This window comes from Anser brachyrhynchus (genome assembly GCF_964034855.1).
Source record: "Anser brachyrhynchus genome assembly, chromosome: 5".
Classification (NCBI taxonomy): Eukaryota; Metazoa; Chordata; class Aves; order Anseriformes; family Anatidae; genus Anser; species Anser brachyrhynchus.
The window spans coordinates 40,539,655-40,567,323 of record NC_137699.1 but is presented as its reverse complement, the minus strand read 5'-3'; the positions used below and the strand labels follow the sequence as shown (position 1 = coordinate 40,567,323).

Genomic DNA, 27,669 nt, shown 5'->3' with positions numbered 1-27,669 from the left:
CTACAACAGAAGAAAAAAAAAGAAAGAAAAAAAAACTCTTTCACAAAGACTTAAACTGATAGAAACAACCTGAGACAACCTAAAAACAGCAGAGGGAAGAAGAGGCAGGAGAAAAAGACACGAGACAAAGCAGACCGAGGGAAACCTGAGTGCGAGGGAAAAGTGGGAGCAAGTGTTTTAGATGCTTCTTCGGAAGAGGATTATTTTAGGTGATTTTTCACAGTGAAGTGACCTCTCCTCATATGGCACACCGGGCACACGCTACAATGCCTGCCTAAAATGTCTCCCAAAAGCAGAGTATTGTGCAAGGGCTGTATGTTCACGGAATGGTTTTCATTCCAGTTTAGAAAGGACTATGTAAGTGGAAGTCACTGCCTTTTCAATGAAAGTGTTAGCTCTTGGATTGTCTTCTGTTATTTAGCAAACCTCACAACTGAGCTACTTCAACCTAATGTGAAAAAAAATCTTTTTGCTCTGAGTACAAAGCTCGATTGCAATAATGAAGACACAACTTTAGCCTCCCATAGGCAGATATACTGTGTTTACTAGGACAAAAGAAAACCTTAGGAAAAATCATGCCATGTGAACAAACTCCCCTGAGTAGGAACTAGGAACACATTCCCATAGTTTTAGAACAGATTTGCACAACAATTCCCCCCTGGTATTTTGGCAAAATCTGGAGTCGGGCAGGGCAACTATGGACATTAAACAAGCAAATACAATGAAAAGAATAAACATTGTTCTTTCTACAATGATATACTAAACTATGATTTTTTAAGCAAAAAGCTTTACAAAAAAAAATGCCTTCTGTATATAATATAATTTACAATTTATTGTAATTTAAATACAGGGTATAAGTATTTAAATATTGGGTTATTTAAGGTTGAGGCTGTGAGGTTGGCAGAAGGAGATGTTACAGACACAGAGACATCAAAGAGCTTCTTTCTAGCTGGACCTTGGGTAAATATGGGAACAAACACGACACATCCCCTTTTTGTCCTCTTTAAGGAGAGGCAAAACTGCACTCCCCTTTGTCTAACAAATCTCTGATGCTGTAGAGGCCATTACTGGGAAGTCATCAAGTTAAGGAAGGTGAAATCACATCCCATCAATCATTGAATGACCATCGTCATTATGAGTAGGCAAACAAGCAATCCCTAACAGACGATCAATTGCCACAACAGACAAATTCAAACACGCTGTACAGTCTTTATCTACTTTCCACTCTCCTGCAAGTACCAGAAGACTGAAGAGATGAAATCCTATCTGGTCCCCTTCTCCCGACACTCTGTTCCTTGGCTGAGTGAGGTATCTCCCACCTCTCGCTTTCCAGTCCGTGGTCCTGTTTGTCACAGCAGAGCTCCTGGCTGCTTGGGGCCCTTTGAGCAGAGGGTGCTCAGTGTGCAATTTGAGTGTCATTACACCATTCACTCACCTCTCTGACTTTCTTTATTAGTTTCATCCGGGTGGAGTGCCCTGAAGCCATGTGGGTTGGTGGGCAGGGCACTGTGTTTTGGCCGTGGAAGCAGGTGGCCAGTAAGAGGCAGGTCTCACAAATGGGGTTCGAATGGGGTGCCATCCAGATCACCTGGGAAGGAATCGGGTGCAGGTAGTGGGATCAGCTCATGCCCCTCACCCACAACATGCATTGACATGGATGCCTAGACCTCAGACAAGCCACCTTAAGTGACAATATTTTAATAATAGGCACTGGCCTGGAGATAATGAGAATAAGACAGAACCAGAGTCTCCAAGACAAGGTGAGAACCCTTGTACCAGACAGGAACTCTGCTTACAACTCTTCTCGGTCATACATCAGGAAGCTAATAAGTCCCTCTCCTTAATACCACCCCCTTCCCTGGGTATGGGTTGGGAGCAGGCAGTCTAGACCTTTATCCTTATGGATTTTGCACGTATCCATAAAAGGAGTCCAAATCTCTGAATCCTGAGTTAGAAAATAGGATGCCAAACAAGCAATCTTCAAATGAAATTTTGCAATAAATAATCTGTGTAGGAGGGTCATGTAACTGGCCGTAATATTTAAAGTTACATTGTCATCTTGCTCCCAAAGAAGTAATTATATGCCACAGGTTCTAAGTAGTGTAGATAAAAACAATTACAGATGCTTTGGCCACCACATATATAGTTCATTGTTCATCTACAGTCAAAGATCAGGAACTTAAATATTTACATTGCCTATACTTTCTGTGTAAATAGCTGTCCAGAATTGCACCCACAATTATTTGCAATCACTTGCCCTAAAGTGGAGCCTTCTTTTTTATGCTGCAAGCACATGTTGCTCATGATCGCCTAATCAGAACACAACTGAAGAACAAGGGGCGCTATCGCGGCAAGCTGAAAAGTCCAGGCAGTAACAGCTGAGGAAGTTTTGCTGAGGCAGAGGTGAAGGGGTTGCTACTTTGGGGTCTGCCCAGTACGTCAGAGGAAGATGTCACCCGAGGCATGTTCACAAACCCCTTTTAATTAAGACGAGTGTTTTCAGCAACTCCAGTAGGTTTGGTTTCAGGCCTCCCAACAGCTCAGCCTTTCCATGAGCAAGCTTGCAACAACCACTTGCTCTTAGATCCCAGTTACAAACATATTTCTGTTAATGAGTATCAGCTCCCTTTGGCAATGCGCGCGTCTACTTTCTGCAAGGCACACAACAAATAATTCTGAGAAAAAATATTTCCAAAGCCATTTGCCTCTCAACAAATTGTACAGGCATACGTCAGATCTTCTGTATTTTCATACATGTGCAAGTACAAACTGCAATTCTTTCACTTTACATGTCCCTGAGGTTAGTCCAAAAAGTCACAAGCACGAGATGGCTGAAAACTGCATTTTAAATATGATACATATTTATTAAATAGTGTCATTTCAAATGCAGGGTACAAATGGCTTTGTATTCCAGTGATTTCAGCTGATATTTGTTTTTCAAATGCAGCCATTAGTATAAGCTGCTTAATGCGTGAAATACTCAGAATATTCATTCTTTGTGTTAATAATATAATTACCCATGGAAGCCTTCCCCCCAACACCACATTGAATGGGCCTCTCAGTATAAATAGTGGAATGTAACTCAGCTCTGTATGAAACGTGTATGACCTAAAACAGTCAAGCTCTCAGAAAAATCTATTTTCCTTTTTGTTTTCTCTGATTCACACTTGCTCTGTTTGCAATGCTGTATGACAAGAGAAATGTGTGGCAGTATTGCAGTGGGAAAATATAATGCAGTTACTTACATAGAAATGACAACTTGGGGCATCAGGTAATTAAAAGTGAAAAGAAGCTTTACAAGGCATCGCTGTGACTTCCTGTGCAGTTTTTGGTGCAGAATGACAGACAGGCCAAGCAGAGCTCTCAAACTCCCCAAGCCCAAATACCAAACAATATTGCAAACAAAGGCCCAGCGACACCAGGAAATTAATAACACTTAACGTGAAAAATGTTCTACATTCAGTTCAGTTTCATGTTAAACGAGTGTGACTACATATTGCTGGCAAAAATTTGAAGCCTTCCTGCCTCTTTTGCGCAATCCTTCCCCAGACCGAATTGCCACTGGTGTGTGGGGCAGGGGATGAAAAGCAGCCATTTGAGCTGGTCACCGAGATCTGCCCTGGCTGACAAGTGTGAGAGTTCAATGGGAGCTCTGCCTGAACAAAAGGCTACAGGATCCCATGTGTTGAAACAAGCGTTTCACTTAGAAGGAGGGTGCAAACATATATGGTTTAAAAGTACAGAACATTTTGTTCTTTGGGCTCCATTTTTCTAGTCTTGCTCATGCAGAAGGAATTTCCAGGGGCCTTCTTGAGAGGTAAAATATCTTCCATGATTAAGGCTGGAGGAGCAAGTCCTTCACCCACCTAGCAGCTATGGAGCTGTTCGCAAGCTGTGGGCAGGTGAATCTGTCTTGAATGCTGCAGATGCTTAAAATGTATAGCTGATATTAGTTAGAAACAGCACAATTCCCTACAGGTCCCACAGAATCCTTCATTAATGTGCTTCAGAGCACATTCCCTCTGCTCCTGTTGTGTAATTGGAAAGCCTAAGTAAAACACACTCTCTCGATTCCCTGCTGTTCTACTCCTGCTGTAGGCTCCACTGAGTTTGGTTATACAGACATAAAGCTGGAGTAAGTATTACAGAACAGCCACTTCTCTTCTCCAGGGGAAATCCGCTGTCTGCCTTCTTAAGACCCAGCGTTCACAATGAGCTTTGTACAGAGGAGATGAGGAAAATAGCGTTTACCCTGAAGTCCAAAGGCACAGCCTATTTCACTGTAATCCTTCTGGCATGTAAATTATCACTGTGGCTTCTCCATTTTCCGCCACTCCAGCTACCTGTTTGCTGGATGTGTATAAATGAACCAATGTTCTCTCCTTCCCTCTGCTCATCTATTTACATCCGAAGCAGTACACATTGTGAAAGACTATGTAAAGATCCAAGGACGTGTCTTTGGCAAGACTTAACTGTAACAGCACGTCATCCCAGACTCCCTGCGCTTCGGTGAATGGACAACTAAGTCAGTTCTACATGTAGCAAGAATTTGGTTCATAAATTTTACTTTGCATCTTGTTGGAACAAATCTTTTGTCAAAAAAATAAAAAAGCAAAAACTGCAAAAAATCACATTTTCACATCCTTATTTGGCATTAATTTTCTTTGAATACATTCTCTAGTAAGCAAGTCTTAATACTAAATGAATAGATTGGTGTATAGTTCAGAAATTTCCAAATTCTATTAATATGTATTGTTTGTGGGGGAAATCTCTTTTTTATCTTCTTTTAGTGAGCATAACTTAGAAAATGACCTTTTGGATAAATGCTTTTTTGTTTGTCTGCCCTTTAAAACTCTTTGGACAATGTATTTTGATAAATGAATTCCACTTTATTAATAGAAATTTGCTCCATTTTTAGATAGTGAATATGTTTAAATTACATTTATCAGGCAATCTTTCAGATTGAACAGAACTTTGAAATAAAACTGGTATTGACAATAGAATAGTGATATATTATCAAGATGAAAACATAAATATCAAGAGTGAAAAAAGATAAAAAATAGTTTCCAACACTGAAATAGTTTCCAGCACTGAAAATAACCCAATTCACCCAATATTGTTCCTCAGCGTGCCTGTTGAGATAAATGAGATTCCAAAGGTTTATAATCTATGAACCACTTTCTGTGACTATTTCAGTAGAATCATTCATTTGGAAAGTGAATGGCCCAGACTGGCACTTAAGACAAGAGAGCCACGGTACAGCCATCCTCAACAGAATAATGGCAAGATATTTCCACAATTTTTAGCAAGATTCCTAACAAATTATTCTAATTTGTTTTTATTGTTGCTTTTAAAGAAAATTGTGGAAGAGTGAATATTAACTCTAATTCTAAATCTAATTCTAGCTTTAACTGCACAGTCATGGCTAGATTGCAGTGCACATTTTATGTAATACGCAATGAACAAAATAATAATGGGATAATAGAAAAACATAATACAAAGCAAGTATAATGCATTAAGAGCAGAATATTGTTTGTAAGGCAGAATATATAAAAATGATTGTTCACCTTTGTGACCTACGATATGTCCAACTCTACCTCCTTCACCTCGTTGCAAGTATTCATGCAGTTTGCGCTCAGCAATGTGAAAGGGTCTGATTCAGCTACTGTCAGCACCAAACAGGAGATACAAAAACCTCCTCAATGTGGAGTCCAAAACCAGGCACAGGACTCAGCAAATATGTCCAAAGTCTCTGTCCTTGAATAGTAGCATGCTAAACGGAGATCACAGTTTTTCCTTGAATTCATTACAGCTATAACAAATGAATTGCAGGGAAGGCAACGTTTCTGAGAAACTTGTGTTACATTTTGAAATGTTTCCATTGGATGGAAAAAGTACAGTTGGTTTTTTTTTGTATGTTTTCTTTCTTTCTTTCTCTCTTTCTCTCTCTTTCTTTCTTTCTTTCTTTCTTTCCTTCCTTCCTTCCTTCTTTTTTAAGCCTGTGCTTTCCCAACTAGCAACAGTTGAGTCTTTTATAGCTTTTCTCCTGGCATGGGATTTGATTAGCAAGTACAAGGATTTAGACAGAGATTTGTTAAGTCACAGTTATATTGTGTTGCAATTAAAATGTAGGAAATTCGCAGTCTACTTAAGCGGTTAAAAATGCTTAATGTAGGAAGCAATTACACCTCATTTTCGAATTATTCCCCTGCCTACCGAGCGCAGCGGCCAGTACAGCGCAGCCACCAGGGCGGCGGTGGGCAGCGCCATGGGACGCCCCCGGCTTCACCCGGCCTGGGGGCGGCCCGGTTCGGCACGGCGCGGCAGGGGGCAGAGACCCCGTGAGCGGCGCGGCCGGGGCCGGTCGCGGCGGGGGCCGGTGCGCGGCGATTCTCGGGTGTCTACTCGGCCGGTTGGGCCGGGCGGCCGCTGCACAACCCGGGAGAGAGGCGGGCCGGGGTCTCCCGGGGGGGCTGGCGGCCGCCTGTGCTGGGGGAGGCAGCGGAGGCTGCAGCGAGGCTCTTTCCCGACGTTGCCCCTCCGTGCGGAGTTTTTGGCTCACGACCCAAAAAAACAAGCAGCCGCCCAGCGAAGGCCGACACCGGCCTGAGACCGGGAGCGGCAGCCCCGGGAAGGGGCCGCAGCCCCGGGGCCGAGCTCAGAGGCCCGGAGCATCCCCCCCGCCCGGCCGCCCCTCTCTCTTTACCTGGCTGTACTTGGCCTCCTGCTCCAGGGAGCTCTTCTCCAGCCCGTTCACGGCGTGCTGGGCGGCAGGGGGGAAGCTGTTTCGGCCCAGGCTGCTCCATTCCTCCACCTTGGGGCTGGGGTAAGACGAGGTGTCACTCACTGAGGGAAACACGGGGGAAAGGGGGGAGTTAGAGGCAGGGGTGGCTTGCTGCGGGCAAACCCCGGCCCTGCTCCCCGGGGGGCAGAGCTAAGAGGAGGCCTAACGGGTGCCCCCTGCACCGTGCTGGGTCCCCCGGCTGGCCCTGGAGGGGGGAATGCGGGAGGAGGAGGAGGCGGGCGGGGGGGCTGCGGTGTCCCCCGCTCCCCCTGGTGCAGCTGATGGAAGAGCATCCGCGGCCAAGGCAGGAGCTGCCTCGTCCCCGTGTCGCTGCGCGGGTCCCCGCCTGGGGTCTCCAGGATTAGATTTGTCCGGTATGTGTGCGAGCGTGTCCGAGGGCAAAGTGTTTCCCCTGGTAAAGAAGTAACCCCAGCGCGGCTGCCCAGCGCACCAGGCTCTAAACAAGGTTGGGACCAAACCCAAGAAAACAAAGCAGGTAACCAAGCAAAACGCACAGACGAAAAAATAATAATAATAATAAAGGAAAGACACGAAAAATTGGAGCAAAGGGAAGAAACAAGAGAAAAAGGAGAAAAGCCCTGTCCTTTACGCGCATCAGCCGCCGCACGGGAATACGGAGCACGGCCGGGAGCCGGGGGGGGGAGAGGGGGAGAGAGGAGGGGGGGCACGGCCCCTCCAAGCCCCGCAGGAGGGTGCGGGGTTGCGGGGCTGCGGGTCGCCGTGGGAGCGGGCGCCCGTGCCCCAGCACCCCGCTCGGCCCCACGCCGAGGCCGGGGAAAAAGCACAAATCTGAAGTTGTCTTAAGAAATTGAGCTCTCTCCGTGAGCGCCCTTTTCTGCTGATCTCACACTTTCCCATGAATAGGGGCTTCCTTTCCGTGTCAGCAAGGTCAGTTTATCCTATAAATCAAGGGCGAGCAGCCCCCATCTGCGGCATCGGCTGCTCAGCAGCCCCAGGTCGGTGCCGGGAAGGGGAGGGGGGAGATTTTACACCGCAGAAAGGCGTGTGCAGCTCCGAGGTCTGAGAGAGACGGGGAGATGCCGAGACACCCGGCAGTACCGTCAGAGGCCTGCCTGCCAATGTGGTGTTAATAAAAGAGGAACTCACTAAAAATCTCCAGTTCTCATGTGATTGTAATGTTCTCGTTCTCTTTAATGTTCATTGCCAACACTACCTCTCCCCAGCACAGAGCAGAGGTTGCCAGGCGTGTATTTTTAAAGCCGACTCGGAAACATATTTGTTTGTGCCGGCGTGGTCTGAGGATAACAGTGTACAGTGAAGCAAAGAGAGAAGAAGGGCAAAAAATCGTATGTCTGTATAAATAAAACATACTTATGTGAGTATGTATTGCTTGGAAAAAACGCCAGCTTTCGGAGGAAAGAATAATTATTCTGCAATACATAAAGGATCACTTTGCATTTGAAGTGCTCCTGGAACCGGACGATTGCCTTTAAAAACGCAATGAAAACAAAAATCACCCCCCCTTCCCTCCGCTAATTGGGAGGGAAGAGTGGGACACAGAGATCGCTGTAGGCGAAGGTTATTTTAGACTGTTGTTTTAACCACATTCACTGTTAGTTCACTGGCAGAGACCGGAGTGGAAAAAATGTCCCTTTCTCTGCGGCAAAGCGTAGCGAACGGCTCGGAGACACGACACAGTTTCCAGCCGGAGAAACAGAAAGAAGGTGGAAGGGATACAAGGAGCAAATCTTCGGGGTTTCGCTTTCCTGGACCACCGCTTCGAAGGAAAATACAGCATCAGAATTAAAGCAATTAGGTGACATTTGAACTTCCTGCCCGAGCAAATTTGGCCTGATTGCGAAAACTAGAGAAAATGGACTGCTCGCTAACGCCAAGGCGGCGCCTGCGACCCGAGGGCGGCAGCGAGCCCTGTCCCAACCGGAACCGGGACCAGGACCGGGACCGGGATCGGGAGCCCCGCGGGCCGCGGGGCAGCGGACCCCGGGGCCGTTCCCCCCAGCCGGCGTCGCCACTTTCCGGGTCACAACGTTACCGGTGGCTGCCGGTATTTCCCGTTCGCTGGTACGCCCGCGGCTCCCCCCCGGACCTCCGACGTGCCCCGGTCACAGGTCACAGCCCCCGGTAAGTTCGGTGCCGGGGAAAACGCAAGAGGCTTCCCGGGGAAAGCCGCGAAAGCCCCTGCCGAGCCTCGGAGCGGACGGGGAACGGGGTCTCCGGCCCTGCCCCGCTGCGGCCCCGCGTACCCCCCTCCTCACCTTGGTCTGTGATGGAGCGGATCCCCAGGATGTCCGTCACCGAGTGGGACGACGGCCACGTCCGGGGCATGGCCATGGTGCTGGGAATCGCGGGCACCCCGGGGGGGGTGGGCACCTTGGCTCCCGCAGCGGCGATGGGGCTGGGGTAGGAGTAGATGTGGTTGTAGGGCAGAGCGGGCTGTGGGGGCGGCTGGTGCTGCTTGTAGGAGTCATAGTGATTCTGCTGAGACAGGTTGCCGATTTTGTTCCGGAGGATGCGGCTGATGGAGCTGACCGACGGCACGTTGTACTTGTCACACACGCCATCGGCCAGAAGGCGATCCCGGATCTCCCAGGCGAAGATGCCCGGATCCCTTTGTTTGTAGGTCCGGATATGTTTTACCACCGTGGGGGTGGTGACCCGAGGCTTGCTGCCTCCGATAGCCCCCGGTAGGATGGAGCCGGTCTCGTTGTAGCGAGCCAGGATTTTGCTGACACAGCCGTGGGAAACGCGGAGCTGCCGGCTGATGTCACACGGTCTGATACCCAGTTGCGCCAGTTCCACAATCCGGAGCCTGATGGCATTAGGCAGGGGTCTCCCGTTGACAAACACCCCCCCGAGCTGGTTCACTTCCCCGAAGGCAGGTTCTGCAAGCAAACACACAAACACACCCGTCGGACACGGCCAATGGTTCTGAAGGGGGCGTCTGAACGCCTCGTCACCAGAAAGCAGTTGTCACAGCTCGGGGACCCCCTGGTCACTCCACTCACGCTGCTTTCAAATAGCAGAATATCCCCGAACTTAAAAAGAAAAAAAAAATAAAATAAAGAAAAGAAAAAAAAAAAAAGGAGAAGGCGAGACAAAAATGGAAGAAACGAAACGAAAGAAAGAAAAGCCGTGACAACAAATGTCACATTTCTCCGGACCGTGCATCACGCGTATTCCGAAAAAGCACATTCCAGAGACGAAAAGTCGCCTGAACAGGCAAGTCAGCCTTATTGCCACAGGAAGAGGAACGTGAAGAAAAGAAAAAGAAAAGGAAAAGAAAAACATTATCAAAGGCGTGGGGGAGGGGGAGGAAGGAAAACTAGTTGAGGAAATTCTTTTAAATCTTGGGAGAGGCAAGGGCAACTCGGTGCTTCTGAAAGCCTGGTCGCGACGAACATTTTAAAGCCCATTTCTGGTGCTGTTAGCGCCTCTCTCTTAACAGCACAATTACACCAGGCTGTAAAACAAACGTGCTAAAATGTTAACTGCTCAGATCGGTGTCAGGAATAATATACAACGTGCCACTGGCTCCAGCCATCCACTCGCCTGCGATCCTGCCTCGCACTCGCCTAATAACATTAATAATAAACCGAGCAGTCATTAGCTTTCTCTCTTCCCTGCTCCTGACCCTCGGCGCGTTCTTACAACTTGTAGGAACACGAGCAAAGTCAATAAGGGAGCTGCGGCGGCACATGACGGCGCACGGGTGCTCCCTCTCTCTTGACAGCACTTGAACCCTCCTGCAGCTTCCAGCCACTTACCCATTCCTCTGAGCAGGACACCTCTGAGGCTGCCCTAAATCCCGAGCGGAGCCCTAAGCCCCGAGGTGCTCTGCCGGCCTCCCGCGCTGCCGGCCGCCCTAGCCCACCGGGCTCTCTGCTTTCCAGCGCGGAGGCGGCAGGGGCGCGAGGAAAAAGGGCCACAAGGCAATCTGCTTCCCGGCAAGAGAGCCTTGACTTGTGCATTTCAACCTCAGGGCAACGTGGGCAGGGCTGGGCTGGGCAGGGCGCCGCAGCCCATCACTCACCCGAGCCCGCCCCCGGGGGCGGCCCGGCGGCCCAGCCGCCCTCCCAGTGGCCAGGGGAGATGACAGACAGCACGGGCCTGGCGGCCCTTCCGCTCCCTCTCGCAGGCGTGCTCGGCACCTGGGTCCCCAGTACAATAGAAATGCCTATTTAATACCTGCCTGGCGGTAAGTTGCACGCCAAGTGCAATTAATGCCGGGGCGGTGCTGAGCGGGGCTGGCGCTGTGGTAGGGCAGCACCCTGCCAGGGGACGGGGGCGGGCGGGCAGCCCCGAGGGGACGGGAGCCGTCGGGGGGCCGCGGCGGGCCGTGCCGTGCCGTGCCGTGCCGAGCCGAGCCGGGCCATGCCGGGCAGGGCGCAGCGCCGGGCTCCCAGCCCCGCGGCACCGCGGCTGCTGCCGGTCTGGCCTTGCCCCCTCCGCTGAAAGCCGTCGGGGCGGCCGGGGGGATCCTCCCCGGCCCGGTGCCGGGAAAGGAGGGTGTGCCGAAACCCGCGAGGAGCTCCCGCGTTTGCTCGCAGACACGGGAGAGGCGTTCTTTGTTTTCTGCCCCTTTGCAATAAAGCGCTTTTTAACTAACGAATGGTTCACGGGCGGTGCAGGAGACGGTAGCGAGCGGCGGCGGGCAGGTTATTGCTGGGGGAAGCCGCAAAGAGGTCGGGACATCGGCTGCAGCATCTCCTGCCCCGGGAGGAGACGGGCAGGGTCTCCCAGCCACCGGGGCTGCTCTTCGTCGGCCGCCAGAGCCCTCCGCGGGTTTCGTTTTAGTCCCCGTACTAAATGTGGCGCTGAGCTTAACTGTAAAACATCAGCCTCTTGCAGCTGATTTCGACTATATCAAAGACACTGCGACATATTAACAGTTAAAAGAAAAACAGACAAAGCTGGTAGGAATTAAAGTACGTGTGGGTCACGGCGTGTTTGTGTATGTGGAAGACGTGTTTGGTTTGGCACTAGGTGTTCGGATCCCGATCTATGAGCTCGTGTGTGTGCCTCTCATACACATCCCACGTACGTCGCGTTACACGCAGAAATCACGGGCTTCCCACCTCCAACAAAAGATTTATCATATTTTTCTTTATTTTTTTCTGAGATTTGTTGTTTGTTTGTTTTAATAGACTCTCGAAGATCCAGGCTCTATAAATGAAATAAAACGTGAAAAGAAATAACATGGTCACCGCGGCGCACGAAACATCAGCGAGTAAAATATGGATTTGATGTCGCTGGTGTGTATGAACACTGTATAAATATTAGGTGAAATATTTGTAAGAGATATTTTATTGAAATCTAATTATTTGAGCTAGATTTTGGATTCGTGTCACAGTAAAAGTGCCCAATGAGGAATAGTGAGGATGTTACAGGAGATCGACCAGAAATTAATGGCACGTTGCAGGCGTTTTTGGGTGGCAAGAAGACGGTAGGGGTTCCTCAGCATGTATCTATTTGATCGCAATATCGGCAGATACTCTGTTTACTCCGCAGAGGTTCAAAACCAACCATTTTCTCTAGCAATTCTGTGTTTATTTCTGAAACATGAGCTACAAATTCAGCATATCACACTTGTAAATTGCGGTGCTTCCGAAACCTAAATCAAATCACCTCTAGCAAAGGGCTCCCACCGCAAAGACACATATGCGCACAAATGCCATCGTTAGAAAGCAGTGCTCGCAGGCGATAGTCGCAGGCATTTGTTGAAGTCAGTCTTTCTCGGCGTCGTGAGCTGCCCTATTCGCACATCCTATAAAAATATCCCATCCGGATATTTTGAAGGCAGGAGGTATTGAATTAGTGGGAGCTGGATCCAGCAGCTAATTCAGTTCATTCTGCAATTGAACAAAGGAGGGGAGCGCGTGTTCATCGAGCTGCCGACCTGCTCCAGGAGCTTGCTCCTCGCCGACCCGGAGCGGAGCCCGGCACGCCTGCCCTCCCCGCAGCCGCCGCTCCCCGCCCGGCCGAGCCGTGCCCGGCGCCCGGTGCACCGGCACCGGCCCCGCGGGCTCCCCGGTGCACGGCCCCTGCCCTGCCGCCGCTACAGCCCGGTCTAAGCGACCTGTGGCCGGGGACGAGCTCGGCGCACCCGGAGCTCTCCCCCAGGGTCGCTGTGATGCTCGGACGTGACCCTGCGCTGCTCTCTCACGCTGCCGGGGCAGTTTCTCTCCCCATCTGTGCCTATTGTGTTCACAACTGCGTCTTTTTCTCCCCCCCCCCCTCCCGCGGGGTGTCCTCCAACCTGTCTGTTCCCCCTCCTTCCCTCTCCCACCCCTCCACCCCGCCTCTGATCTCCTGGCTATTTGGTTTCTTTCCCTTTCTCAATGTGTGTTCCTGATGTGGTCCTGTCGGAAAAGCTCGTTTACTCTGCTCGGGTCTCCAGTGGTTTAAGGATAATGTTTATCAGAAGTGAACGTGCTCAACTTGTTTCCATTCAACTGCTGAGTGTGGGCTGAAATACCAAAGGTCACATCTACAGTGAGTCGGTAGAGGGCAGGGGGAGCCGAGAGGAATATGAAAACATTGTAATATACAACAGCCTGTTGATCGCTGGTGACCTGCCTGGCAAAAAGATTAATTTTTTTTTTTTTTCAGGTAGGAAATAATTGGAGAATTGAAGGGGAAAGGCGGCAGGGAGAGGAGGGCGGGGGGCGCGGGGCCGGGGGGGGGGGGTCGTCCCGGGCAGAGCACGCGTGGCGGGGCAGGGGGCTCGCCCTGAGGTGGGCGCTCCCTCCGTGGGGTGCCCCGGCAATGCAAAGCAACGCGTGGGGGTGGAAGGAGACCCCTGCAGGGGCGAGCTGAGACCCGGCTTCCCCTCCCCCGGCCCCTGCTTGCCCGTGCAGAAGAGAGGGAGCGAGCCAGGCCATCCTGCCTCAGCCCCGGCTACCGGGAGCCCCCGGACCCCTTTTAGGCAGAGCCCTGGTGGGCAGCCCCGCTCCCATGCAGAGGAGCCCCGAGGTCGCTGGAAGTGTCCCGCTCCCCCCTCTTCGCACCCCGGGGCCCGGCAGGCAGAGGGCTCGGGGCTGGGGGGCTCGGCCGAGCCCTCGGTGGGTGATCCCCAGAGCCCCTCCCGTATGGGGGCATCAGCTTGCCCCTCCGGCCGGGCTCCGGTCCCAGGGCGGCCTCGTTCGGGGCTCGGGGGGCTCACCTCGGCGTGGGCAGCTCCCGTGCCCCCCCGTCGGCTGCAGGGAAGGCCCGTCCTCCTCCATGAAGGCCTTCTGGAGGGCCTCGGCGTGATTGAGTGCCTCGCCGGTCTCCAGCTTCCTCTGCTCTCCCACTGTAGGAAGAAATCAGCCAAACAAAACGGGACACCCCTCCAGCCTGTCTTTGAAGCTGCAGATTGTTAATGATTTTTTCTGGAAGGGAGCTAAACCCCTCTCCCTCCGCGAGAGGAGGCAGCTACTGAGGAGCTGTTAGGGCAGAGGGACGCTCCTGCTGCAGCGCATTTTATAAGTAGAAAAAAACCCGAGACCCTTCCAGAGGAGCAAGTCGGATGGAAGGATTTCTCGAGCCGGTGTGGGGAAGGTGTGGGTCCGGTATGGTGGGGTTTAGAGCCACACGGACGTGGCAAGGCTGTTGCAGAGGCTGTCGCAGGCTGTCGTTGTTGTCCTGCCTTGCCCTCAGCCCCTGCCACGCGGTGGAGGAGAGAAATCCCCGCGGGAGGGACGGGGGCAGTTTGGAGAACAAAGGGCGCCTTGGAATGGGGGCAACGCGGGAGGGTGTCGGAGAGGGGTCTGGACATCTGGGAAAGCCAGGCCATGGACAAGTGGGGCTGAGGCAGGTGAAGGGGCAGAGACACCCCCGGGCCGTGTCAAGGAGGGGCTGCTCTAACTGCGCACACAGTGTCCGGAGGAGGGAGCGCACGGAGAGGACAGCAAAGCCTCCAGAGACCATCCCATGCCCCGGGGAGAAGGGGGGGAGAGAGCTGTGCCTCCCCGCCGGAGGTGACCCATCCCGCAGCGAAGGTGCTGCGCGGTGTAGAAAGAGGCGAGAGCCACGGGGCGTGCGTTTTGCACGGAGCCATTCCTCCACGCGGGAGAACAAAACCCCACGGGATCTGCAGGCATCACTCTCATTTTCCGCGGGTGGCAGCTCAGCACCCCCACAGAGAGGGGCGCGGGGGGTTCGGTGACCCCCGCCCGCGCCCCCTCCGCCCCTGCCGTGTACCGAGCGGCTCTCAGGTGCCTGTCCCCCGTAGCCCGGGACAAATGCGCTTCCAAAACGTCCCTGGTGGATGCTGGCTGGGGAAGCGGCCCGGAGAAGGAATCCAGGCACCGCCGCCCCCCCGCAGCCCAGAGCCCTTTAGCGACCCCCGGCTGCCCCCTTCTGCAGGGGTGGGCTTGACTTTCCACTTGTTCTGCCCTTTCCGGGGGAAAACTGTTGGGTGGGAATGATCCCGGCCACATGTTGCCGATCTTTCGTTGGCAGACATCGCCTCTCTCCTGTTACTGCTGCCCGCTACCTTCTTTTATCTCGCTAAAAAACACGCGTGTGCTTCTGAGTTCACATAACACATGGCTGCATCAAGGTACGGACGGACATATGAATCCCGGACGGGATTTTTTTACATTAAGTCAATGAATAAAATATTCAAGCGTGCTCAGAAATCCGTGCACCAACTCCGACACACCCAGGAAATAATTTGGGATTTTGTCCTGTCCTCAAACAGGCTTGGGGGGTGGCGGGCAGTGCCGCGTGTGGGTGATTGCAGTTTTAAGAAATTGGTTTGACGTCGGGGACGGGTCGGAGAATGGCAATGTAATCGGATGAAGTTTTGTTTAACAAATTTTCATCAGTTGCAAACAAAACAAGTCCTATGAAGCAATGGAGGGCAAAACACAGGTAGGTCTTGGAGTCACCTCGGCGGTGTCAGACCCCCAGATCTGAAGGGAAACGAAAGCTAATAAGAAATCGAGGCAGCCTTCCCTGGGATTTTCCCGGGGCCCCGCTGGGCTTGTGCGCAGGCTGAGCTTTCCGCAGCTCGGCGCTGCGCGGCTTCCTGCGCTCGTCCCGGCCGCGGCTCTGAGCCTCCCCGAGGCCCTGCCCGCCGTCCCCCCGTGTAATGCCAAAGCTGGGAAACACCTGGGCTGTGGGGCAGGAGCTGGCGAGGGCTGTGACAGCGCAGGAGCCCCGCGTCAAGTGCCCCCGGGTGGAGGCGGTGGCAGCGGGAGGATGCGACGCGTTTGTCTCCCCCAGGGGACAGAGGGGACAGACGGACCCTGCTGACGTGGACTGATGGACACCCCTCGTCTCACGTCCATAACCCTTCAGTGTGAAGGCAGGAGCAGGCTCCTGCACTGCACTGTACCGCACTGAAAACAGACGAACAGGTGAAACAAATGCGCAGCGGTGCTAAACCGGGGGAAGACTCGGGGGTAACGAGGTCCCGCGGACAGAGCTTCCCCTCCAAACCCCGCGGTGCCTCCCCGCTGCCCAGCCCCGGGGGCTGCCCCAGCCCAGCCCCTCCGAGCCGGCCGGCATCTCCCGCCCCCCGGCATCCCTCCTGCCACCGCCTTACGCCTTCCTGCCCTGCTTGAATATTCAGATCGAGGTTGGGAGGGTCGGGGGGGTGCTGGTGGTGGTGGCTCTTAATGATCTGTTAGTAGCTTGGACAGGTTTAATAACTTTGCCGCCACTTGTTCTTAGCAATCCCTCTGGAACCCAGACAGTGTCTCATTAGGGCTTTCCTGGTGTAAACATTTGACTTGAATGAGCGGTGTTGAGTTAATTTCTCTTTGCACTAGGATTTGTTTAATGACATATAGGGAAATAGACAATTCTCATGTACCAGGCCATAAAGCTACAGAGGGCCAGATTTTAAAAGCATATTTTGTTCTAATAGAGCAATCGGGTTTTCATTTGTCACATGTTACATGAATTTAGAGTAAATGAAAAAAATACCTCTATTGTTCTGCATTAAATTATAGGAACCAATTGGGAATTCCTAGGCAATTTTCTCCATCTCTGCCTTCACTTCTACAACACCTAGTACCAGTGCCACCTACAGGAATACTTGCGTTTTCGAGCTTTTTTAGAGTAAGAAAGCAGAAACACCGACTCCGAACGCTGTTTTTCTTTGTGGCTTTCGTTTGAGTTCTCCCTAACACACACGTGCACAAACACACGTTCTTTTCTGCCACGGCAGGTGGAAGGCAGAGGGGGAAAGGGAATCGCTGCAAGCGAAGGCTTATACCGAAGGCTTATACTTTTTGGGGTGTCTCTGGCCCGGTGCCGGGGCGGCCGAGCAGCGGGGGTGGCAGCCCGCCCGCTCCAGCGGAGCCCAGCACACCCACCAGCAGCACGGGGAATTTACGAGCTCGCCTGCACAGCGCCCCAAATCAATGCCTGTTTATCTGCTGGCTGTATTTTACGAGGGCCAGCTACAAGCCAAGTGCCGCTCTGCCTTGCTCTCCTGCACACCTTAGGGCTTTACCTTCGCCCGACGATTTATAACGAATGCCTCAGAAATTCCAGGGGCAAAATAATGATCCTTCCCCTCCCGGCTTCGGCGGAGGAGGCCTCGGCTGCGAGCAGCGCTCCCCCTCCGCTGCAGTCCCGTCGAGGCGGCCCCAGGGGGGCGGCCGGGGCCGGGGGCGGCGAGCACCGACCCGCACCGCGCTCCGAAGGTGGCTCCGCGGGGGCGGAAAGTTCCTCCTGGGCTTGGTGTTCCCCTGTCCTTTCCCTCGTTTAAACCTCCCCTGCGAATATTTGTCTTCGAAACTGCGGCTATCCTTTCTGATCAGGTTTAAAAGTGCGTCCTTTTTCTCTTGGTCTTTTACCTTTAAGGGTTTTTAGTTTCCATACTTCTGCGGGGCATAAAACCCTTATCCAAAAATGTGTGCACGTTTATGTGCGCATTATTCAGCGTCATTCTTATACAGCAATGTCCGCAGTAAATGTTGTTGATGCCCATTCTCTCCGGGAAGGAGATACCTCCGAGATGAGCCGAGGTCTGCATGCGGGTAGGGACAGAGGTGTCCGCGGCTCCCGAAGGACCGCGACACTTGATCCAGGTGCAACAAAAAGCGCCCGTGCGCGCCGGGACAAAGTCTGGGCTGGAGGCAGTTCCGACGGAAAAAGGCTGCTAACGTTTTCCCCCGAAACCTCGTCTCCCTTTGCATTACCTAATTACAAAACCCAGAGTTCGTTTCTCTTGAGAGGGTAAGAAATGCGGCCAGGTTTTTAGAAGAAACGAACATTTTTGGCCTACACTGGAAGATTTGTAGTCATGTTAATATTTTAACGTGTAGAAAAAACTATCGTTCCGACCTGGAGACTTCCATTTCGTTGTGAGAAATATATTAATCGCTAATACCAATACTAGTACCACTACTAATGCTACAGGCAGCCGCAGGGAGCAAGCCGAGCTGCCCGTCCCCTCCTGCCTTGCTCGGGTTTGCAGCTGCGTTCGGCGGCTCCCCAAGGCGGGGGCAGCACCGTGCCTGTCGCCCCGCTTTCCAAAGGGCGAGCGACGTTATTAATGCACGGGATAATAAGCCATTTGCGACGTGACATTGCAAAGACGCAATCGAGCGTGGCGTTCGCTATCGGTTGCTGTTTTCTTGTAAAGCAAAACAAAATTCCTGGCTCCCCGGCTTAAAAACTTTCTGCGGGGACGCTCAGCGCTGCCTACGCGCCGGTGCGGGGTCGAGCCCTGCCCGCTTCCCCCCTGCGTGTGCGCGTTTGGGATCGAAATCGTCTCTTCACCCGGCCAGGTGCCCTCCCCGGAGCCCCCTCTGCCCCTTCTCCGGTGCCGGGGAGGCCCTGGCCGTCCACCGCGGCTGCAGCCCCACGGGAGCGGAGCGGGGCCGGGTCCCGCCGAGCAGCCGCCGGCCCTGCAGCCGCACAGCCGGGGGGGGCGCATTTCGCACCGGCCCCCCTCGATTTCGTTTGCAAGATATTTTTCGCCTGCAGTCGCAGTGTAATAACCGAGAGGCTAAAACCCAGCCGGGGCATTTCCAGCGCGGCAAGGTTTAATGGACAAGAGCACTTTAAATACACACATTTCGGAGAAGAAAGGCTGTTTTAAGGAAAGATCCGGGGGCTTTGGTGCTGCCCTGTCATACACGGCAACTTCTGCCCGTTTGCGGGGGGAGACGCCGCATTTTTCGCGAAGCCGCTGGGGGGGACCCCGCCGCTGTCACCCCTCGGGGTGCCCCCGCTTCTGCCCACCACGCCTGGCCGGGAGCGGCAGGGCAGGCTCAGCGAGGAGAGTTTTTTTCTGCCTGGGCTTTAAATCAACGGAAGCAGAAATCGGCTTTTGAGCGTGGCTGCTTCGATGTGCGCTTACTGCCGAAAAGCAGCAATAACAAATAACACAGGGACGAGCCGGGGCCGGGGGACGTTTGGGCTTTCTCCACCGCGCTGTGATTTTGCAGCCTCCGAGAGCTCTCCTTTTCCAGGGGCCGCGAGCACTGCTCTCCGATCCCCTGGGCCCAGCAAAATGAACCCCTATGAGCCCCCTTCCAGCCCCGGAGCCACCCCTTGCAAGCAGCCGCAGCTGGCCCCCCCCCCCCCCCCCCCCCCATCCCGGTCCTCCCAGATGGAGTGGGCGCAGCAGGACCAGGGGCTGGGCAGCAAGACGCAGGGGAGTCCCGCAGCATCCCGGGTGGCGGCTGCCAGGCTGGAGAGCTGGATCCGGCCTTTGCCAGGAGCTGCCACATCGTTTTCACTGCAGCCCATGCACTGTCCTGGTTTAATTTCAAGTGAGGGAGCTGGAGGGAGGAAGGAGAGGGATTTTTGCTGCGTACAGCAGCGTGCTGAGCACCCAGACGTTGGCTCAGGCTCCCTCGAGAGAGTCCAGCACAGTGTGCCACGGCCTCGGCTCCCACCGCAGCCCCGACGGCAGGGCACCCTGGGGGCTGCTGCTCTCTGCCCGTCCCCGCCGCTGCCCCCGGGACCGATGGCTGCTGCGCCCACCCAGCCTGACTGGCTTGCCGTGGCATTTCTCTTCCTGTCCAAGGATGAGACCTGCCGTGTCCCCGTTCGCGACACTTTGCCTCAGAGAGTTTTAGGTCATCGCAGGGACCTACGTGATGGGAAGGAAGGTGATGCCGAGGCCTCCAAGAGAAGGTTTGCAGGCAAGACCGCCGAGTATAGCTGCTGCGAAGGTCACCAGGAAGCCCTGCTGGGGATGCTGGAGCTCGCAAAGCCCGGCAGCCCTGCAGCAGGGCTTCTCCGCGTGGCAGAGGCCAGTGCTTACCCCAGGGCAGGCAAACCACGGGTGCCCTCGATGGGAGGCCGCGTCAGGAGCTGCCTGGAGTGCAGTGGGAGGTTTACAGCATCTCTTCGGTACCCAGGTGCAAGACCAGTTCGTAGCCGAGGCGAGTGGCCCTTGAGCTGCCAAACATGCCGCTGGTCACCGGGCAGAGGCAGGGTGAAGTGGTCGAGGTGCGGCTTTGACACACGTTCGTCGATCGGTGCCTGTATCTCTTTGCGCAGCGATTTAGGAAAATCAATCCAGATGCTTTCGTGCGTTGATATAAACCGCATATGTGTATCTGATGTTTTCCTTGTACCATCAGCATCCCAAGTACTGTGAACAACCTCTCAGCCTCTGCATATCAGGCCAGAATCCACATAAACATCTCTTCACCTCGGTGCAAACTGCCTCCAGCTATATATAATAAGAGCAATAGAAGAAATGTCGCATAGAAAAGAACAGGCAACAACATCCCGTTGTTCTTTACCTTTTCCTAGTGCACGAAGGGTTTGTTTATTCTTTGTATGCACACAATGTAGGATGAAGGCGGGTGCTTCCATGGGTTTTAAATGAGGTGCCCTTTTTACCCTGTTGTTTTTAACCCATAAACTCCACAAGTAAATTGTGACTATCAAAAGAAAGGGAAACAAACGAACATTTTTCTATTATAAATCCCTCTCCTGGTAAATACAGTTGCAAGTCCAAATAATTGTCTGGTTCTGGATGGGAATTTAATTTAGAAGAATCAGATCATCGTAGATTACAACATTCTTGAATTATTAGAATATTATTATTGTAAATTAACAACCATCTAATATTTGGAGAGCTGCAGCATGACAGAAGTTACAAAACACTATCGGGACCAACTTTCTATATTAACTTGCCTACAACTTTCTTAAAAAAATGTGGATGGTTTCTACAACAATATAAATGTTTTAAAACGTTTGAACCTATTACCTTCCTTCGGTATTTCTGTTCCTACACACATAAAAAAAATACAGTTTCTCATTTACAAACAAATCTGAGCATGCTATTCAGAGAAAAGGTACAAAAGAGGTAGGATTACACTGGAAATGCGGTGCGGATTTAGACAATAAAGATGAACATTAGCTTGGCTTTCAGAGACGTATTTATTAACAGCCAGCTAAAATTCTGATGCTTATATAGCCCGGTGAGTATTTTATTTAAATGTACAGATTCGAATTAAAGTTGTTCCCCTTTAGGTATGGGCATACGGCTGTATGCATACGAGTGATTGCTTGCTGGACCACAGGAAAGGTTTGGGACAGGTGGGATCCCCAGATCAGCGGGGAAAGGAAATTACGGCTCGGATGGGCGCTGGCGAATAGGCGGGGAAAGGCCAGTCGCGGGTGGGGAGGCTGGAGGCGAGCATCCCCGTGTGTCCCCAGGTGACACCAAGGGACCCCGCGGGCTCTCCTGCCCGACAGCACCGCTGGCGACACCCAGCCGATGCCAGCCCAAGGCGACCGAATGGAAAATGAGGAAAACGGGCGGGTGAGAAGGTCTCTGGCCGCGGTGTAAGCCCACAGCCTTTCTGCCCTGCCTTCGGCAGCGGCTGCCGGGCCGGGGGGAGCCCGGGGAGAGCCCGGCGGGAGGGGGCAGCGGGAGGTGGCAGCGGGGAGAGCCCCCGGGGCCAAGAAAGCCGCCTCCTGCTCTGCCGTGCTCTGTACGCGTATAGATGTGTATATATTTATTTTCAGCGCTGTTGTGTTTTACACGAAACGGGACGTTTTCTGGGAGAGGGAGGCGGTTCCTTTCCCGGAATAATCAGAGCAACATTTGCCTCCGGCTCCTGCGCTGGTGCTCCCCGACTGTGTGCTTAAAACAACGCGTTTGTTCTTGCTCGTTTATTTTTCTCTCGGTGTATTTTGGGACTCCCGAAATAAGCCGCTAGTAATACCTCTAAAGCCCTTTTGGCGTCAGAAGCAAAAGCAACAAATGCAGCCGCTTCTGCCTCTCTTTTACCCATCTCGCCCCGCATCTTTGAGCTGGATGGGGAAAGGGCGGCGAGGAGAGGCACCGCGGCGGCTTGGACGGAGAGAGAGGGAAACATTTGTTCTGGAGAGAGACCCTTCTCCCAGCAGAGACCCGAAATGCCGGCTGGAGGGGCGGTGGGTGCCGGGCCCCGGCCGCGGGGCTCCCTCCCTGCCTCCCTCCCCGTCGGGGCGGGGCAGCTCCCGCTCTGCCGGTTTGCCGAGGCGGGAGGTGCCCCGGGGGAATGGTGCCGTTCCTACAGTATTCCTACACTTTGCACGGCAGGAAAAAGGGGTCCGCATCGCACGAGCGCCGTGAAACAGCCGGCGTGAGAATGAGCTCTCTGCCCACGTCTCGCCCTCTGCGGGGCTGCTTGAATTTGCCGGGAGGGGAGGCAGGAGAGCTGGGGCTGCTCGGCGTCTTTGTTCCTTAGGGAAGAGGAGATTTATCTGTTCCTGAGCTTATTCTCTTGCCAGGTTGATCTTAAGAGCGATTAAGCGATTTGGAGCAATACTCGCCTCGTCCTGCTCGCCGGAGATCTCCCTGGGAGCGAAACGCCCCAGCTGTGGGGCTGATACTGGGAAGTCCCGAGGGGGCTCAGGGTGGGATCCTGGTGCCGTGGGGGACCCTGGCCATCCCGGAGGGCAGATCTGTCCCCCAGCTGTGTTGGGTGTTTTCTCTCGGGCCCTGGGAAAGCACCTCCGGGGGGAAGGAAACAGGCAGGTAATGAAAGGTGCCTGTCCTAGCATTGAATTACAGCCAAACTGTAAACCTCAAATCCTCTATTTTCACAAAGTGATTTAAAAAGAATAGTAACAGGTACCCCCCTGCTTTGAAAGGCACAGCTGGGCCAAAGAAACTGCTCTGCCTTCTCGGAGACTGCTCTCCTGGGGAGCAGAGGGTGCACAGGGCAGTGTGTGTGCATGTGTAGGGGTGTATTGGACAGGGGTGGGGGGCTCAGACTGCCCTGGTGCGTGTCTGTGAGTGCATGTGTGCTGGGTCTGCACTGCTCTGTGCATGGGGTCACATGCTGTGGGCTCCTGCACCACTGAAGCAGCTGTGCCGGCACCTTTGACCCCCCCAACCAGGATTTAGCAGGGACTGCGGCATGACTTGGCCCTCACTGCTCCTGCAGCCACAGCTGTCGGGCTTCCCCTTCTGCCTGCTAACCATCCTCTTAAAGCATGGCTTCTCTTTTACAACAGCGAAGCAGCTCGGCAGCCTCCCCGAAGTCGCTCTGAGTGTGGTGGCCCAGATGTGTGGTTAGAATAACCCTTGCTTTCTGGGCGGTTGGGGTGGAGGAAGGTCTCTGAGCTTAACTGTGCTGGGAATTTTCCACTTTCGTTTCAGTCACAGAGACTGGTTGTTTCCAATGTGGAAAGCGCTCCAGGCCTCTCTGTGATTAAACTCATCTGCAGCGTTTGGGATGGGACATTGCAGACTCAGAGACTGGGGCATGGTTCACTTTCTGCTGGGCCCTGACAGGGCTGCAGGCGCTGTAATTCAGAGAGGATTCATATACCAAAGGTTTATCTCTCGCTCTCTCTCTTCCCACATCTCTGCTCACAGCGTAAAGGCAATCCTGGGCTCAGTGCAGTGTATATATCTAACACTCCCCCATGTATCGGAGTCAATCACGCAGTTTTAAAAATTACTAGTAAACCACGAAAAACGACAGATTCAGGCATTGTCATTAATCCAGCCCATGGTGGCATCTTCCTGAAATAAAGTGCATCCTGTATTAATGGTGGTGATGATGATTGCTTTATTTGCTGTAAAGCAAGACCACAGGATACAAGGTTAATATGCTTCAAAAGTAACAGCATATCTCTCACTGAGAGCTGGCTTCTCTTTTTCTGCCCTCCTTCCCTCTGCCAGTCCCAGGATTACAGTTTTAACTTCATGCTTTCCCTCTCTGGTATCAACACTGCAATAGATTGCAGGATTGCAGTTACCAACAATGAAACAAAGGCTTCTCTGCTAGCAGGCTCGGTCCCTGAAGCCCTTTTTTTACCTTACCAGCCCTTCAACACTAAGGAAGACCCATAGTCCTTCCCAAGATCTGCTCAGCTGACTGCTCTCAAAGCAGCTAAAAAATCTCATCTGATTTCTTGCCCTCTTTTTTCAGGTCATTATGTTTGTCTGCCTTTGAGGACACACCTGAAAATCTTCCCAATAATCTATGAAGAAACAGTCTCTTCCAGACGATCATAGTGCATGGAAGGAAGATGTCCTCTCAGAAAACTGGTGTGTTAAGGTCACCGAGGTGATGTGCTGGTACCTGTTTGAAGCCTTTCTGGGGAAGGCTTCCACCGGCTGAAAGTTGTCACCGTTGAATGAAATGGATGCAGAGAGTGAGAAATCCTTTGTCCACAAAGAACAAACAATCATCATCCCTGGAAAGAAGGGATAAACTGTATGCACAGCAGGGAGTGACCTGAAGGCTGAGAAATGCCTCTCTCCTCCTTGCTGCACTGAAACCCTCCTGCTGCTGCCATGCCGTGGTTGTGGCCAGCGGTGGGCAGAGCCCCACTGTCCCCAGCTTGCTACAGGCTGCCAGTGGGTGTGGAGGCTGCCTGGCACTGGCACGCCTGGCATTTCCCACACGGTGCCCAACACGTGCACAGTCAAGCCCAGATTTCCAGGTGGTTTTATTCTGGGCTTAATTCCACCACTGTGCACCAAAGCAAGTAGTGTCTTATTTGGCAGTAAGTCTTGTTCAGTCTTAGTCACGAAGGTGGAATTGGTCCTACAGCAGTAACGATAATAGCTCTCCACCCAAGTCCTTTCCAACACTCCCTGTATGGTCTCCTCATCACAAAAGCAAACAGAAGCTCCCAGAAAAGCAGCAGCAAGTTCAAAGGGATCCAGCTCCTCACCACCTTGATAAAGAGCACAGCACTTTGCCAGGCAGTGCTTGCTCCAGGACCACAGCTTGAGCTGTTGCATATCATTTCTAGATACTGAAGGACTAGGAAGACGCTGACTCCTATGCAACTACATGCTTCTTTAAATGCACTTATTTAGTGGTTAACAGTACTGACAGTGTATGCCACTTCTAGCCTGAATCTACCTGGCTTCAGCTTTCAGACACCAAAAATTAAAATGTCTTTGCCTTCTGTATGTGACAGCAGGAGTGGCTTACAAGTGTTGTCCCAGTCTCACTCCCTCCACCCTGTAAAAGGCTATAAGAGCTGTATGGGGACACTGGGGCAGAGGCCTTGTGCCCATTACCAGCTGCAGCTGCTGGTGCCCGGGCAGTGGAGCCAGGCCACGTGTAACAGCCAAATAGCTAGGCATAGATCTTCAGGAGCAGCTCACTGTGTGCTATTATTTATCTCAAGTATTTCTGAAACAGATATTTTTATTTATTTTTTTTTTTACTGCCTGCCATTTTGGTCACATCCAGGTCCATATTACAAGGTGCTGACTAACAGCTTATGAGCCACATCAAGCAATGGCTCCGGGGTTTGTTTACCAACATCCACTAGAGACTCCAGCTTTTCTGTAGAAACAGAAACTGAGCCCAGGCTTATCCAGGTATCAAGCTGTCACATTCCTTGGGGCCTGCAGAGCAAACTGGCCTTTGTGAAGAATGTTTACCATGACTGTAAGGCAGCTGTGTTTAGAGAATCATTTCAGGAAAGTCTAGAAATAGCCAGCTAGATTTCCATAATAGATTCCTACCTAATTGTAAGGGAAGAGTAACTGCTCATCAGTCGCAGCTTTGCATCCGTCACAGGTAATGCAATGGGATGGCAGTGGCAAGACTCTAACTTAAGAGTCAAACAAGCATGTGGGGGAGTTTTCAAGGTCCAAATCTCACCCAGCACTCAACTGTAACTCAGATTTTAATTTATTCATTATTTCAGGATTTGTTCCTAAAAGATTAATAAAGGAGCCAACTTGTGTAATCCTGATCTCTGCACCAGTAGTGATTTTTCCTGCTCAGCAGGACTGTCACAGCATTTTACTCCTGCTGTATGAGGGCTGTGATTACAATCCATTTTTCTTCAGCTATTGGCAGCTTCCAGTTTAGTAATTGTGGAAAGATATGCTGTCAGATTTAGGATACAGAAGAGAACTGGCCGCAGACTGAATTAATTAATATCCTTGGTTTCTTTAAACAGCCTGAAAGAAGACATGCAGAGAAACAAGGGAAGAATTTCTTTTATTTTGCCTCATCATTGCTTCAGTTCCATAACTTCATGTCTGGCGATCTAGACAGAGGCTTATTCTTGCTTCAGGACAGAAGTAAGTTTTTACTGTAAGCAATCTCTCCTGTGCAAGGAATCCTGACCAATTTTTATTTATTTATTTATATATTTTCTGAACTGCAGCAGCTCTCAGTCCTGAACAACTCTTTTCCATGCTGTGTGGAAGAGGTAAGAGAGCCAGCTAAACAGAGAACATGGAAAAGGCCTGAGCAAACTGCCAGGGAGCTTGTTAAAGATGTGCAAGTTACTTTGTACATCGGTGTTGCACCAGCTCTGGGGCAGAGTGCCTTTAACTCACTCACTTAAATACTATTTTAGCCTGGGCTGGACAGGCCCTTTAATTGGACAGCCAAATAGATTAGCCGTATTTTTGTTTTGCTTTGGGGATTTATTTATTTTGCTAGAAATAGATTCTGTTTGTCAATGGCTCCTACAGACATCGGGGGAATACTTTAAAGTTTATTTTAATCACCTTCTTTGAAATGTGAAACTTTTCTCAATCTCCTGTAACAAACCCAAACTTTCAAAATTTCCCACCAGAAAGCTGTAGCAAGTTACGAATTCTTCACAATTTTATCAAACTGTTTGCTTGTTCATTTCCACTTTTAATTTGACTGGCTATGAGGATTCTTGTCTCCCTGTGGCCTTATTTTCTAGTTTTGCTGCTAGCGCTTATTTTTGACTAAATTATCATTAGAACAAAATTGGTTAAACTAGCTACACAAAATCATATCTGATAACTGAATGAAATATTGATTAAATATAATGATAAACAGATGAAATAGCTTAGACAAAAGATTTATTTTCTCTGTACAACTGCAAAGCACACTATTTTAGAAGTCATAGGGACAAGTTCTGCCTTATGGTTTACCTGCTCTGCTTTCCAGAGAGAGTAGAAGCTACCAGAAGGTATGAAAGTAGCTTTATACTCTATAGCAGATGACAATTGTCTTGTTTAACTCAAACTCTAGCAGTTTATGCTTTCACTCTGGAGTTCCTTGAGTCAGTTCTTTGATTTATAATGGCGTGAATGGTAACTGGCAAACACACACTTGCAAAGGAGACTGAAGCCAGCAGCAGCCAAACAGACACGTTTGAAGGCAGAAGTTTGTTTATGAAGCAAAAGTACAAATTTTTATTTATTTATTTATTTATTTTTAGGTAACTACAGGTCAAGACGTGATGGAAGTACTGTAAGGGAAGAAAATTAGTCATCAACTGTTTGTGCAGGGTTTCACTAGGAGGAGCCATACCGTATGTAATGCTCAGAGCTGTTTGCAATTACTGTATGCCAGATCTAGTCCCAGGGCAGCATTTTTACTATTTATCTTTTTAATGAAGACTTTTCAAATAGATCAGAAGGCAAATTTAACTCAACTTTCTGTGATCCTTTGATTTCTCAGTACGTTATAATTATAGACTCCATTCTGCCACCAAGAGGTCAGTAGCTATAA

The 27,669-nt window shown here is 51.5% G+C and overlaps 2 protein-coding genes across 19 annotated transcripts in view; one reads left to right on the top strand and one right to left on the bottom strand.

The window, feature by feature from the left end:
- PAX9 (paired box 9) overlaps positions 1 to 10,795 on the bottom strand; it is a 20,420-nt gene extending 9,625 nt beyond the window's left edge. The window contains exons 1-4 of one of the 4 annotated variants that reach the window (XM_080592962.1): positions 10,552 to 10,795; positions 9,043 to 9,669; positions 6,707 to 6,846; positions 1,436 to 1,588 (exon numbers count right to left, since the gene is read on the bottom strand). In XM_080592962.1, coding sequence (XP_080449088.1) covers positions 1,436 to 1,588; positions 6,707 to 6,846; positions 9,043 to 9,669; positions 10,552 to 10,555 — 924 coding nt within the window. In that variant the 5' untranslated portion in view covers positions 10,556 to 10,795. The other 3 variants (XM_080592964.1, XM_080592965.1, XM_080592963.1) reach the window with 3 other exon arrangements.
- Positions 8,550 to 27,669, top strand: LOC308195475 (uncharacterized protein; the record flags this gene model as incomplete). Of its 15 annotated transcripts, none has more annotated exons than XM_080592945.1 (4): positions 19,080 to 21,526; positions 24,127 to 24,352; positions 26,129 to 26,252; positions 27,377 to 27,669. In XM_080592945.1, one exon carries the CDS (start codon positions 19,080 to 19,082, stop codon positions 20,340 to 20,342), a length of 1,263 nt encoding a protein of 420 aa, XP_080449071.1. In that variant the 3' UTR covers positions 20,343 to 21,526; positions 24,127 to 24,352; positions 26,129 to 26,252; positions 27,377 to 27,669. The 15 variants fall into 15 exon arrangements, with proteins under 15 accessions (XP_080449075.1, XP_080449071.1, XP_080449082.1 ...); XM_080592956.1 differs by adding an exon at positions 26,339 to 26,383 and having other exon boundaries at positions 24,127 to 26,252; XM_080592947.1 differs by having other exon boundaries at positions 24,127 to 24,245; positions 26,129 to 27,669.